Source organism: Hyla sarda, chromosome 13 (genome assembly GCF_029499605.1).
Source record: "Hyla sarda isolate aHylSar1 chromosome 13, aHylSar1.hap1, whole genome shotgun sequence".
NCBI classification, from domain to species: domain Eukaryota; kingdom Metazoa; phylum Chordata; class Amphibia; order Anura; family Hylidae; genus Hyla; species Hyla sarda.
Window position 1 is genome coordinate 4,444,669 of NC_079201.1, and position 12,802 is coordinate 4,457,470.

Below are 12,802 nucleotides of genomic sequence, written 5' to 3' on the forward strand. Positions count from 1 at the left end.
AACCAGTGATATCACCAGACACTTCATATACATGAGAATACAGCCTATCAATATACCAGGAACCAGTGATATCACCAGACACTTCATATACATGAGAATACAGCCTATCAATATACCAGGAACCAGTGATATCACCAGACACTTCATATACATGAGAATACAGCCTATCAATATATAGGAACCAGTGATATCACCAGACACTTCATATACATGAGAATACAGCCTATCAATATACCAGGAACCAGTGATATCACCAGACACTTCATATACATGAGAATACAATTCAGGGTTCAGTATTGTAGAATTCTTTTATCATTATGGTGTCATTAGTTGATGCCTTCAGTTACTGTACAGAACAGCTGGAACACAATGGTCCTATATAGAGTAAACCTACATTTTACTAGGTACATAAGGCTTCACCTTCTTACTGTGTATTTTCTGCCTGGGATACAGACCAGTATTTCCTTAACAAACAGAATGATTGTCATCTCATCAGGGTTAGGTCCAGTAGAGCCACCATGGATGTGCACAAATTTAAAGCAAATAGAATGTTACAAATCTTTACTAATTTATCGATGAGGAAAAACTGTAGTCTTGCAGTGACATAAGTATTCATACCTCTTAATCAGTACTTAGGTGAAGGCCCTTTGACAGTTATTCCAGCCTCCAGTCTTCCTGGGGATGAGGCCACAAGGTTTACACCTGGATTTGGAGATTTTCCTCCATTCTTCTCTGCTGATCCTCTCATCCTCTGTCAGGTTGGATGGGAACTGTCAGTGAAAGCCATGTTCAGGTCTCCAGAGATGTCCCATTGGGTTCGGCCTCTGGCTGGGCCCCTAAGGACATTCACAGTATTGTCCCTAAGTCGCTCCTGTGTTATCTTGGCGATGTGCTTAAAGGGGTAGTCCAGTGGTGCAAAACTTATCCCCTATCCTAAGGATAGGGGATAAGTTTCAGAACGCGGGGGGTCCCTGTACGGGGCCCTGACAGCCCGCCGGAAGGGGGCGTATTGACCACCGCACGAAGTGGCGGCTGACACGCCACCTCAATACAACTCTATGGCTGAGCCGGAGTGCTGCCTTCGGCAATCTCCGGCTCTGCCATAGAGTTGTATTGAGGGGGCGTGTTGGCCGCTACTTCGTGTGGTGGTCAACATGCGCATTCTGGCCAGCGAGCCGGGGCCCCGTACAGAGAGATCGCGGGGGGCCCCAGCGGTTGGACCCCCCGCAATATGAAACTTATCCCCTATCTTTAGGATACGGAATACGTTTTTCACCACTGGACTACCCCTTTAAGGACATAGCCTTGTTAGATGGTGACATTTCTGCCCAGTCTGAGGTCCAGAACTCTGGATCAGGCTTTCATTAAGAATAATCTCTGTACTTTTCTCCATTAAGCTTTCCCTAAACCAGGCATAGGCAACCTTCGGCACTGCAGATGTGTTGGACTACATCTCCCATGATACTTTGTCTGCAATTTGGCTGTAAGAGCATCATGTGAGATGTAGTCCAAAACATCTGGAGTGCAAAAGGTTGCCTATGCCTGCCCTAAACCCTGACCAGTCTCCCTGTCCTCAGAGCATGATACTGTCCCCACCGTACTTCACTCTAGAGATGGTTTTCCCCCAGACATGATGCTGCCACCACCATGATCACTGTAGGGATGGTATTGGGCAAGTGATGGGCAGTGCCTGGTTTCCTCCAGAAATGATGCTGTCCCCACCATGATCACTGTAGGGATGGTATTGGGCAGGTGATGGGCAGTACCTGGTTTCCCCCAGACATGATGCTGCCCCCACCATGATCACTGTAGGGATGGTATTGGGCAGGTGATGGGCAGTGCCTGGTTTCCTCCAGACATGATGCTGCCCCCACCATGATCACTATAGGGATGGTATTGGGCAGGTGATGGGCAGTGCCTAGTTTCCTCCAGACATGATGCTGCCCCCACCATGATCACTATAGGGATGGTATTGGGCAGGTGATGGGCAGTGCCTAGTTTCCTCCAGACATGATGCTGCCCCCACCATGATCACTGTAGGGTTGGTATTGGGCAGGTGATGGGCAGTGCCTGGTTTCACCCAGACATGATGCTGCCCCCACCATGATTACTGTATGGATGGTATTGGACAGGTGATGGGCAGTGCCTGGTTTCCTCCAGACATGATGCTGCCCCCACCATGATCACTGTAGGGATGGTATTGGGCAGGTGATTGGCAGTGCTTGGTTTCCTCCAGACATGATGCTGCCCCCACAATGATCACTGTAGGGATGGTATTGGGTAGGTGATGGGCTGTACCTGGTTTCCCCCAGACATGATGCTGCCCCCACCATGATCACTGTAGGGATGGTATTGGGCAGGTGATGGGCAGTGCCTGGTTTCCCCCAGACATGATGCTGCCCCCACCATGATCACTGTAGGGATGGTATTGGGCAGGTGATGGGCAGTGCCTGGTTTCCTCCAGACATGATGCTGCCCCCATCATGATCACTGTAGGGATGGTATTAGGTAGGTGATGGGCAATGCCTGGTTTCCTCCAGACATGATGCTGCCCCCACCATGATCACTGTAGGGATGGTATTGGGCAGGTGATGGGCAGTGCCTGGTTTCCTCCAGACATGATGCTGCCCCCACCATGATCACTGTAGGGATGGTATTGGGCAGGTGATGGGCAGTGCCTGGTTTCCTCCAGACATGATGCTGCCCCCACCATGATCACTGTAGAGATGGTATTGGGCAGGTGATGGGCAGTGCCTGGTTTCCTCCAGACATGATGCTCCCCCCACCATGATCACTGTAGGGATGGTATTGGGCAGGTGATGGGCAGTACCTGGTTTCCTCCAGCCATGATGCTGCCCCCACCATGATCACTGTAGGCATGGTATTGGGCAGGTGATGGGCAGTACCTGGTTTCCCCCAGCCATGATGCTGCCCCCACTATGATCACTGTAGGGATGGTATAAGGCAGGTGATGGGCAGTGCCTGGTTTCCTCCAGATATGATGCTGCCCCCACCATGATCACTGTAGGGATGGTATTGGGCAGGTGATGGGCAGTGCCTGGTTTCCTCCAGATATGATGCTGCCACCACCATGATCACTGTAAGGATGGTATTGGGCAAGGAATTAGCAATATCTGGTCAAAGTTTCCATTCTTTGACAGTAAGAAGAAATCAGAAGGTGTTGTCTCTACAGACGCTTATTATTTCCGTTTTTAGTGATATGCGCAGCACTTGCCTCCTTTGTCTGGAAACTCTCGCACTTAGTAGTGATGATGATGATGATAATGTCTCCCCGGCGGTGATGGGAGGAGCGGGTGAAGCGCCTAATGGTTTACTGTTCGGTAAATTATTCAAGAGATTACAGTGGTTAAAACAAAATCTACACATTTGATGTAATTTGTGTGAGTCTGCAGGGAGTCCGGAACATTCTATGATGGAATCATCGTATTTCACAAATAATTGGCCGGTCCAGCCCCATGTATCCAAAGCCTCATCATTATATACTGAAATGCTCTGCAACTTTCTAGACCAAAGAATTTGCACAGCTGAGGGTTTGTCACACTTTTTTATTAGTGAGAGTAGCAAATTGATTCAGAACTAGATTTGTTCCAAATTTAACCAAAAATTTAGATATATTCAAATCTGATTTTTTTAGCGTTTTAATTCATGCAAATCTAGTTCAGGAGCAGGGAGGGAATCTTGTTTAGCGGCCAGGCATATGCTGTGGTTTAGTACTCCTCTACTCCCTGTGGCCAGGCCCAAACCAGAGTTTACCGCTCCAGCCTCCGTTTCCCACTTGAATTTGGAGTGGAAAACCCTGATTCAGACCTGGCCTCCAATAGAAATTGGAAGAAAGAGAGTATTTTTTACAGTTTCCTAGCAATCAGAGATGCAGGGACTTCTGTCATTTTGATAGTTGTCCTTGCTCCTCTACAGTAAGCAGCCATGAGCTATGCATAGCTACTTACTGTTCTTACAAGGAAGTAGGTAGTGATGCTATGCATATGCCTCAGCTCAGTACATAGTTTCCATGGTGTCCATGCAAAGTGTGTTGAGAGCAGGGGCTTCTATCATTGAGACAGGAGTCCCTTTTACAGTAAACAGTGATGAACTACTTACTCGGTGGCCCACAAAGGTAAGCGGTGATGCTATTACATAGTTCCTATAGTGCTCTAGAGTAGGGCACCATGGAAAGTATGTGGAGAGCAGGGACTGCTATGATTTTGACTGGAGCCCCTGCTCTTTTTCAATAAACTGTTATGCACTGCTTATTGTGTGGCCCATAAAGGTAAGGCTATGTTCACACTGCCACTGAAGTCCACTATAGGGAGCTCCGTTGCCCAGTCCGTTGGAAGAACGGGAGTTGAGCAGGGAAAAATAATATTGCATGTCCGATCTTTATTCTCTGCTCCCGGTAAATACTGGACACCCGAGGGACTACATTAATGTCAATGGGATCCATATGAACCTGGCAGTATTAGCTATGCTCTGACCCATTCAGTGTCTATTTGGTGCAAAAAATAAAAAGGAAAAAAAAGAGCCATTTGGACCCTGAATGGGTAGGAGCACAACAGTAGTGTGAACCTAGCCTAAGTGGTGAGACTGTGCAGACAGGGTAAAAAAACTATTCATACTCACCTACTTCTGGCCCCACAGCTCCTGTTGTAGTTCTGTGCAGTTTCCCACTCCTCACCATTTCTTCCTGATTCCGATATAAAGCGTTTTGCAGGTTCAGCCTGCTCAGCCAATCACTGGGCACAGTCGGCAGGTCCTGCGAAGACTCGTCTGAAAAGCAGGGAGAAGAGCTGGAAGGGGCTGGAACATTAGTTGCAGGGGAACAGGATAGATGAGTATGACTTATCAGGAGGGATTGCAGCCTGACATGTCAGAAAATGTACACAAATTGTAGCAGAAGAGGATACTCACCCACCTGATCCCTGCTGCTTCCATTCTGAATCTCACCAGTCCCTACTGATCTCCATCTTGATACAGAGTAAAGTCCCATTTAGCCCTTCACTAGCTGAGTTTGGTCATTTCTGTGGCCAATGATGAGTGAGCCTTCCCTTTATGTAAAGATGGAGATGAGTAGGGACTGCTGAGTTTCGGAATGGTAGCAATCGGGCAGGTTAATATCCCCTTTTAAAAACATTTGTTTGATCCCAAGCTGTATATCCATCAGGGACATTTATGGCATAGTAACAGGACCAGGGGACCCTTGATCTTTAAATAGTTGCTGGTCCCAGACGTGTATATGCCATAAATGTCCCAGATGGGAATACCCCTTTAAGGATTGACAGATCAGACTTAACCCCTTAAGGACGCAGGACGTAAATGTACGTCCTGGTGAGGTGGTACTTAACGCACCAGGACGTACATTTACGTCCTAAGCATAACCGCGGGCATCGGAGCGATGCCAGTGTCATGCGCGGCTGATCCCGGCTGCTGATCGCAGCCAGGGACCCGCCGGCAATGGCCAATGCCCGCGATCTCGCGGGCGTCCGCCATTAACCCCTCAGGTGCCGGGATCAATACAGATCCCGGCATCTGCGGCAGTTCGCGATTTAAATGAACGATCGGATCGCCCGCAGCGCTGCTGCGGGGATCCGATCATTCATAACGCCGCACGGAGGTCCCCTCACCTTCCTCCGTGCGGCTCCCGGCGTCTCCTGCTCTGGTCTGTGATCGAGCAGAAGATGACCGAAAACACTGATCTGTTCTATGTCCTATACATAGAACAGATCAGTATTAGCAATCATGGTATTGCTATGAATAGTCCCCTATGGGGACTATTCAAGTGTAAAAAAAAATGTAAAAAAATGTAAAAGTAAAAGTAAAAAAAATGTGAAAAATCCCCTCCCCCAATAAAAAAGTAAAACGTCCGTTTTTTCCTATTTTACCCCCAAAAAGCGTAAAAAACATTTTTTATAGACATATTTGGTATCGCCGCGTGCGTAAATGTCCGAACTATTAAAATAAAATGTTAAGGATCCCGTACGGTGAACGGCGTGAACGAAAAAAAAATAAAAAAAGTCCAAAATTCCTACTTTTTTAATACATTTTATTAAAAAAAAATTATAAAAAATGTATTAAAAGTTTTTTATATGCAAATGTGGTATAAAAAAAAAGTACAGATCATGGCGCAAAAAATGAGCCCCCATACCGCCACTTATACGGAAAAATAAAAAAGTTAGAGGTCATCAAAATAAAGGGATTATAAACGTACTAATTTGGTTAAAAAGTTTGTGATTTTTTTTTAAGCGCAACAATAATATAAAAGTATATAATAATGGGTATCATTTTAATCGTATTGACCCTCAGAATAAAGAACACACGTCATTTTTACCATAAATTGTACGGCGTGAAAACAAAACCTTCCAAAATTAGCAAAATTGCGTTTTTCGTTTTAATTTCCCCACAAAAATAGTGTTTTTTGGTTGCGCCATACATTTTATGATATAATGAGTGATGTCATTACAAAGGACAACTGGTCGCGCAAAAAACAAGCCCTCATACTAGTCTGTGGATGAAAATATAAAAGAGTTATGATTTTTAGAAGGCGAGGAGGAAAAAATGAAAACGTAAAAATTAAATTGTCTGAGTCCTTAAGGCCAAAATGGGCTGAGTCCTTAAGGGGTTAAAAGGGGTACTCCGCCCCTAGACATCTTATCCCCTATGTCCAGTGGTGGGATCCCCGCGATCTCGGCTATGGCACCCTAGACATCTGGTGCACCGAGCGAACTTTGATCCGTGCCGGATGGTTGGTGATGCGCGGCGGTGGCCATGTCCTCTCAATGCAAGTCTATGGGAGGGGGTGTAACGCCCCCTCCCATAGACTTGCATTGAGGGTGTATGGCCATGACGTCACAAGCGGGGCACGACCGTGAGGTCACAAGCTTTCGGCGCTGCACTCGATGCTCTAAACGAACGCCGGGGGCAGCAGGGAGATCGGGAGATAGGGGATAAGATGTCTAGGGGTGGAGTACCCCTTTAAAAATTTTCCAAGCTGACCTTGAATGTGCACGTAGAACTTCTCTCCTGGGCCTCAAAGTTTCCTAGGACTGAGGCCAAATGACAGAATTGCGCTTACACATTGTTCAGGACTGGAGAACATGTTGGCTTGGCAGGATACGAAGGGTCGGCTAATCTCATGTCCTGTATCTGTGGTCAGGAATGCTCTGAAATCCTTACACTAAGTCCATGAGTCATTCAGTGATTAATTGCGACCCCGCGTTCCTCTATCTATCTATCACACTTTGATCTCTCTCAAAATGTACTGCCTGGAAAATGTTAAGTAAGAACATAGCAGACGAATTCATCCTGTAACAAAATCATTATAATCATATATTGTCAATGAGGAACAGGGAACCGTATTTCTCAAAAATAACCCAGGAAATATAATTTTTTTGCCAATTACCATTTGGTTCTTCTCCGCCGTCCTCAGATATGAACACATCAATGTTGTCACCAATGAAGGCAAATGTGATTGGATCTGCCATTAGGATCTACAAAAAGGTGCAACAGTGCACACAAGGTACTAACGTTCTTGGGCACAAAAAATATAAGCATATAATATATGTGAAGAGCGCCCCCTGTCTTTCAGTGATCCTCTACTGCCATGCGGAGGGATAAGACAGCTCTTTAGACAACCTGAAGTTTCTCTTAGGGTACGTTCACACGTACGCAGATTTGATGCGCAGAATTTGATGCACAGGATTTTCTGCTACAGATTTCAAAGTAAACTAAATGACTGAGCACAGCTTCTAATCTAAAACAAGAAACAAAGGCACTCCATGTGGAGTATCACACGCGCTGGAGTGGAAGGGAAATCAAGGGGGTACAGATGGTCACTTACCGACTCCGGTTGTGTACCGACATACACAACAATGGACAGCACGTAATGTTATCAAAAGTTCCCGTCTGCAGCCTTCCTAGTAGAACTTGAAAAGCAGAGCATGACTTAAGAGGAAGCAGGAATTTGCGTGGCGCTGACCGGAACGGATACAATGCAGGTGCGGTGACTTTAGATAAAATTCTTTATTAACCAAGATGCAACGCATTTCACTGCGCAAGAGCAGCTTCCTCGGGCAGGAAGGAAGCTGCGCTTGCCTTGCCCGAAGAAGCTCAGTGAAAAGTGCTGCATCTTGGTTAGTAAAGAATTTAATCTCAAGTCACCGCACTTGCATTATGTCCGTTCCGGTAAGCGCCACGCAAATTTCCGCTACCTCTGAAGTTTTGCTCTGTTTTTCACAGCCTCTAAACGGCAGTTACAAATCCTGCACATCAAATCTGCACAGGATCCTGTATGTGTGAACGTACTCTTAGGGTACCTTAACACTGCGTAATTCCCACGGAATTACGCGCGGTGAACTTTAACATCACGTCTTCCGCGAGACCCGTTCACACTGAGGAATTTCAGCGGCGGGCAATTCCACCACTGAAATAGTTCCATGCAAAGAATGAACATGTTCATTCTTTGCACGGAAATCCGCGAGCACTCCATAACAGTCAATGGTGACAGCGCAGTGGCGCGTGGCCCTACCACCAATATATTTCGGCGGAGGTCGCCAGATCAGATGTAATCCCCACTCACGGAGATTCTGCAGTGTAAACGCACCCTTATAGAAAATCTGTCATAAGTTTCACCTACACTAACCTGTCGGTACAGACAGGACTACAACCATGGGGCAATTTACAAATTTACAAATCCTGGACACAGAGGTAAATCCATTCTTGTAGATGTGTTAGGCACTGCTGCTTAGTCCCATTCAAGTAAAAAAGGCTGATCTAGGCTTAGCTGCAGTACCAGGCAGAGCCACAAGTACAGGTGTGCCGCTATATCTGAAGCAACAATGGAGGGTTCATAGGACTCCAGCAAGTGACTCGTATATTCTGCCGATCAGTGAGATTCCAGGGATCGGACCCCTAATAAATCACAAATTGATGGCCTATTCTTAAGAATAACCCATCTACAAATATTGCTGGAAACCCCTTTTGCGTGATAATGACTTTTTTTAAGCTCATATATAAAATCCTAAAACTGAACCTAATATCGATTATGTATTTCAGATATTAGTCGCTGACTTGGAGAATGCAAAGATGGACAGGTCACCGGAGCACATTGTTCTCAGTGAGTACAGCAGCGTAGACAGGTCCTCATCTGCCGAATCTAAGGACCTGGTGACCAGCAGGACTGACAGCACATTGTACAGTAGTTCCAGAAGTGAGTCTCTTTGGAATAACGCCCAGCGAAGTGCCTGGGACACTTACCAAAAGCCCATAATCATCATGTCTATTGGGGGATCAGTGTTCCTATTAGGAATTATATTGACCACGATGTACTTCGTGTACACAATTGAGGCACCGATCTCGAAAAACATGGGACCTGTTGCCCTATCGATTGGACTAATGGTCTTGATCATTGGATTGGTTTGGGTTCCAATCATAAGAAAGAAGAGGAAACAAAGGTCAGCCTCTCGGCTCTTCAGCCATCACTCACGTCAGTTCTTCATTCATTTCTAAAAATTTTGGAGACCAGACATGATTGGTTTGTTAGACAACCCGTCACTATCTGCTGTATATCCAAAAAATTGGAATGGTTTATAAGATGTTGGTCTGCGGAGATGTTCTTCAGTGGTTCATGTCAGGTCTAGAAAATTCAGCCTTTACAGGATCCCAAGGGACAACAAGATGATCAATAAAGTAACATCACCAGGAAGTGGTGGAATGTATTAAAGGTTGCGTTTTTGAATTGCTTAGGTCTACAGAGGTGTTCCCCAATGGTTTTCGTCCAGTTCATTACAATGAGATTGAGACCCTGGATCACATACATATTGACATTCAAGCTTGTCAGGATCCTATGTGGCCACCATATGACCTATACGTGAACATCATCTGCTTGGTCTTCAAAGGAAGTGAAATTTATAAAAAAAAAAAAAGATTTCATGTTTGTGAAAGTTATTGAAGCTATTGGTCTACAAGGATTCTTTAATGGTTCAGAACCTAAAACAAAGACAAGACAGTGGTCAATGACATTGAAGATTATTAGTGGCAACGTGATATCATACCCAAGGTGGTGGAATTATTCCAAAAAGTCATTGGTTTACTAAGATGTTCTTCGTTGGTCAATGGTTCTATGGTCTTAAAGGGGTACTCCGGTGGAAAACCATTTTTTTTTCTAAAATCAACTGGTGCTAAAAAGTCAAACAGATTGTAAATTACTTCTATATAAAAATCTTAATCCTTCCAGTACTTATCAACTGTTGTATGCTCCAGAGGAAGTTGTGTAGTTCTTACTAGTCTGAGCACAGTGCTCTCTGCTGCCACCTCTGTCCATGTCAGGAACTGTCCAGAGCAGGAACAAATCCTCATAGCAAACCTCTCCTGCTCTGGAGAGTTCCTGACATGGACAGAGGTGGCAGCAGAGAGCACTGTGGTCAGACAGAAAAGAACTACACAACTTCCTGTGGAGGATACAGCATTTGATAAGTACTGGAAGGATTAAGATTCTTAAACAGAAGTAAATTATAAATCAGTTTAACTTTTTGGCACCAGTTGATTTTAAAATAATTGTTTTCACCGGAGTACCCCTTTAAGAATATGATAAACAAAATGGATGGTCTTCATATTCAGCAGGATCCAGTGCACACTGACCGACAGATGAGGTTTACATGTCTTTTAGACCTTGAATTTTAGGCCATTTAGAATTGTAGAAGATTTGCCAAGTGTTGCTTATCTGATTCCCATATATACATATATATACTGGTGTTTCCCGAGTGGTGGCATGACTTTGTGCCTTTAGTCCGTTCAAAAAACAAATTGAGAATGCCACGGCACTACACAACTTGCATGACAATTTCAGTGAAGGCCAATTTTAAGCTTGACTTCCTGTGGGTGGACAAGATATCTCACCTCCCGTGAAAGGAACTACATACGTATTATGGACATCGCAAGTCTTTTTTGTTCTTTTGTTTTCCGATCTGAGGTTTTAATATTGAATTTGTTTCTACTAATATGAGCTTTGCAATTTGGCTTTAATGGAAAAATAAAATCCGACAATTTCCCTTTAGATTTATGTTTTTTTAAGTCAATTGTCGAGAACCAAAAGGTCCCAGAGTTGTGGACAAGATGCAGCTCTTCACATTAGGGAGCTATAAGCTATATATTATCAGTTATTCCCCTATCCCCAACCAAATATCTCAATATTGCCCTAAAAAACTGTAAGTAGGCCATACGAATAAAGGGGTACTCCGCCCCTAGATATCTTATCCCATTTCCAAAGGATAAGATAAGATGTCTGATCGCGGAGTCTCCGTGCAGCCCCCGACATTGTAAACAGTATGTTTAGAACGCTGGGTTCCTGCGGGGGGAGACGGGACGTCACACCATACCCCCTTGTGATGTCATGACATTTTGATGGGGCGTGGAGTGACATCATGTCTCCCCCTCTGGGACGCCCCGCGATCTCTGTGCTGCACCTGAGTTCACGCGGCAAGAGACGTGTCGCCCCATCGTGATGTTGCACCACGCTACGCCCCCTCCATTCACGTCTATGGGAGGGGGCGTGAAGGCAGTCACGCCCCCTCCCATAGACATGAATGGAGGGGGCTTGGCGTCACAAGGGGGCATTTCATGACATCACGAGGGAATGCGGTATGACGTCACGTCGCCCACTGCGTCGCCCACATACTATCGGATGATGTACAGAGATCAAGGGGGATAAAATGTCTAGGGGCGAAGAACCGCTTTGAGATAGCTTTTGGCCTATCCCACTACTACATGCACATATTCTCAATGGGGAAAATGGAAAAAGTGCCTTAACTCCTTGGGGACGGAGCCCATTATGACCCTAAGGACGGGAGCATTTTTTGCAAATATGACCACTGTCACTTTAAGCATTAATAACTCTGGAATGCTTTTACTTATAAATTTGATTCCGAGATTGTTTGTTCGTGACATATTCTACTTTATGTTAGTGGTAAATTTTCGGCGATACTTGCATCCTTTCTTGGTGAAAAATTCAAAAATTTCATGAAAAATTTGAAAATTTTGCATTTTTCTAACTTTGAAGCTCTCTGCTTATAAGGAATATGGATATTCCAAATAAATTATATATAGATTCACATATACAATATGTCTACTTTATGTTTGCATCATAAAATTGAAGAGTTTTTACTTTTGGAAGACACCAGAGGGCTTCAAAGTCCAGCAACAATTTTCCAATTTTCTAAATCGGAATTTTTCAGGGACCAGTTCAGGTTTGAAGTGGATTTGAAGGGTCTTCTAGTTAGAAATACCCGATAAATGACCCCATTATAAAAACTGCACCCCTCAAAGTATTCATAATGACATTCAGTCAGCGTTTTAACCCTTTAGGTGTTTCACAGGAATAGCAGCAAAGTGAAGGAGAAAATTCAAAATCTTCATTTTTTACACTGGCATGTTTTTGTAGACCCAATTTTTGAATTTTTACAAGGGGTAAAAGGAAAAAAATCCTCTCAAAATTTGTAACCCAATTTCTCTCGAGTAAGAAAATACCTCATATGTGTATGTCAAGTGTTCGGCGGGTGCACTAGAGGGCTCAGAAGCGAAGGAGCAACAATGGGATTTAGGAGAGTGAGATTTTCTGAAATGGTTTTTGGGGGGCATGTCCCATTTAGGAAGCCCCTATGGTGCCAGAACAGCAAAAAAAAACACATTGCACACTATTATGGAAACGACACCCCTCAAGGAACGTAACAAGGGGTACGGTGAGCCTTAACACCCCACAGGTGTTTGTCAACTTTTTGTTAAAGTCGGATGTGTA

The 12,802-nt window shown here is 44.7% G+C and overlaps 1 protein-coding gene across 1 annotated transcript in view; it reads left to right on the forward strand.

Moving 5' to 3' along the window:
- PIRT (phosphoinositide interacting regulator of transient receptor potential channels) overlaps positions 1-10,201 on the forward strand; it is a 33,738-nt gene extending 23,537 nt beyond the window's left edge. The window contains exon 2 of the mRNA XM_056549512.1: positions 9,067-10,201. Within this exon, the coding sequence (XP_056405487.1) occupies positions 9,067-9,519 (453 nt within the window). The 3' untranslated portion in view covers positions 9,520-10,201. The remainder of the gene's footprint in view (positions 1-9,066) is intronic.
- Positions 10,202-12,802: the final 2,601 nt, after the last annotated feature.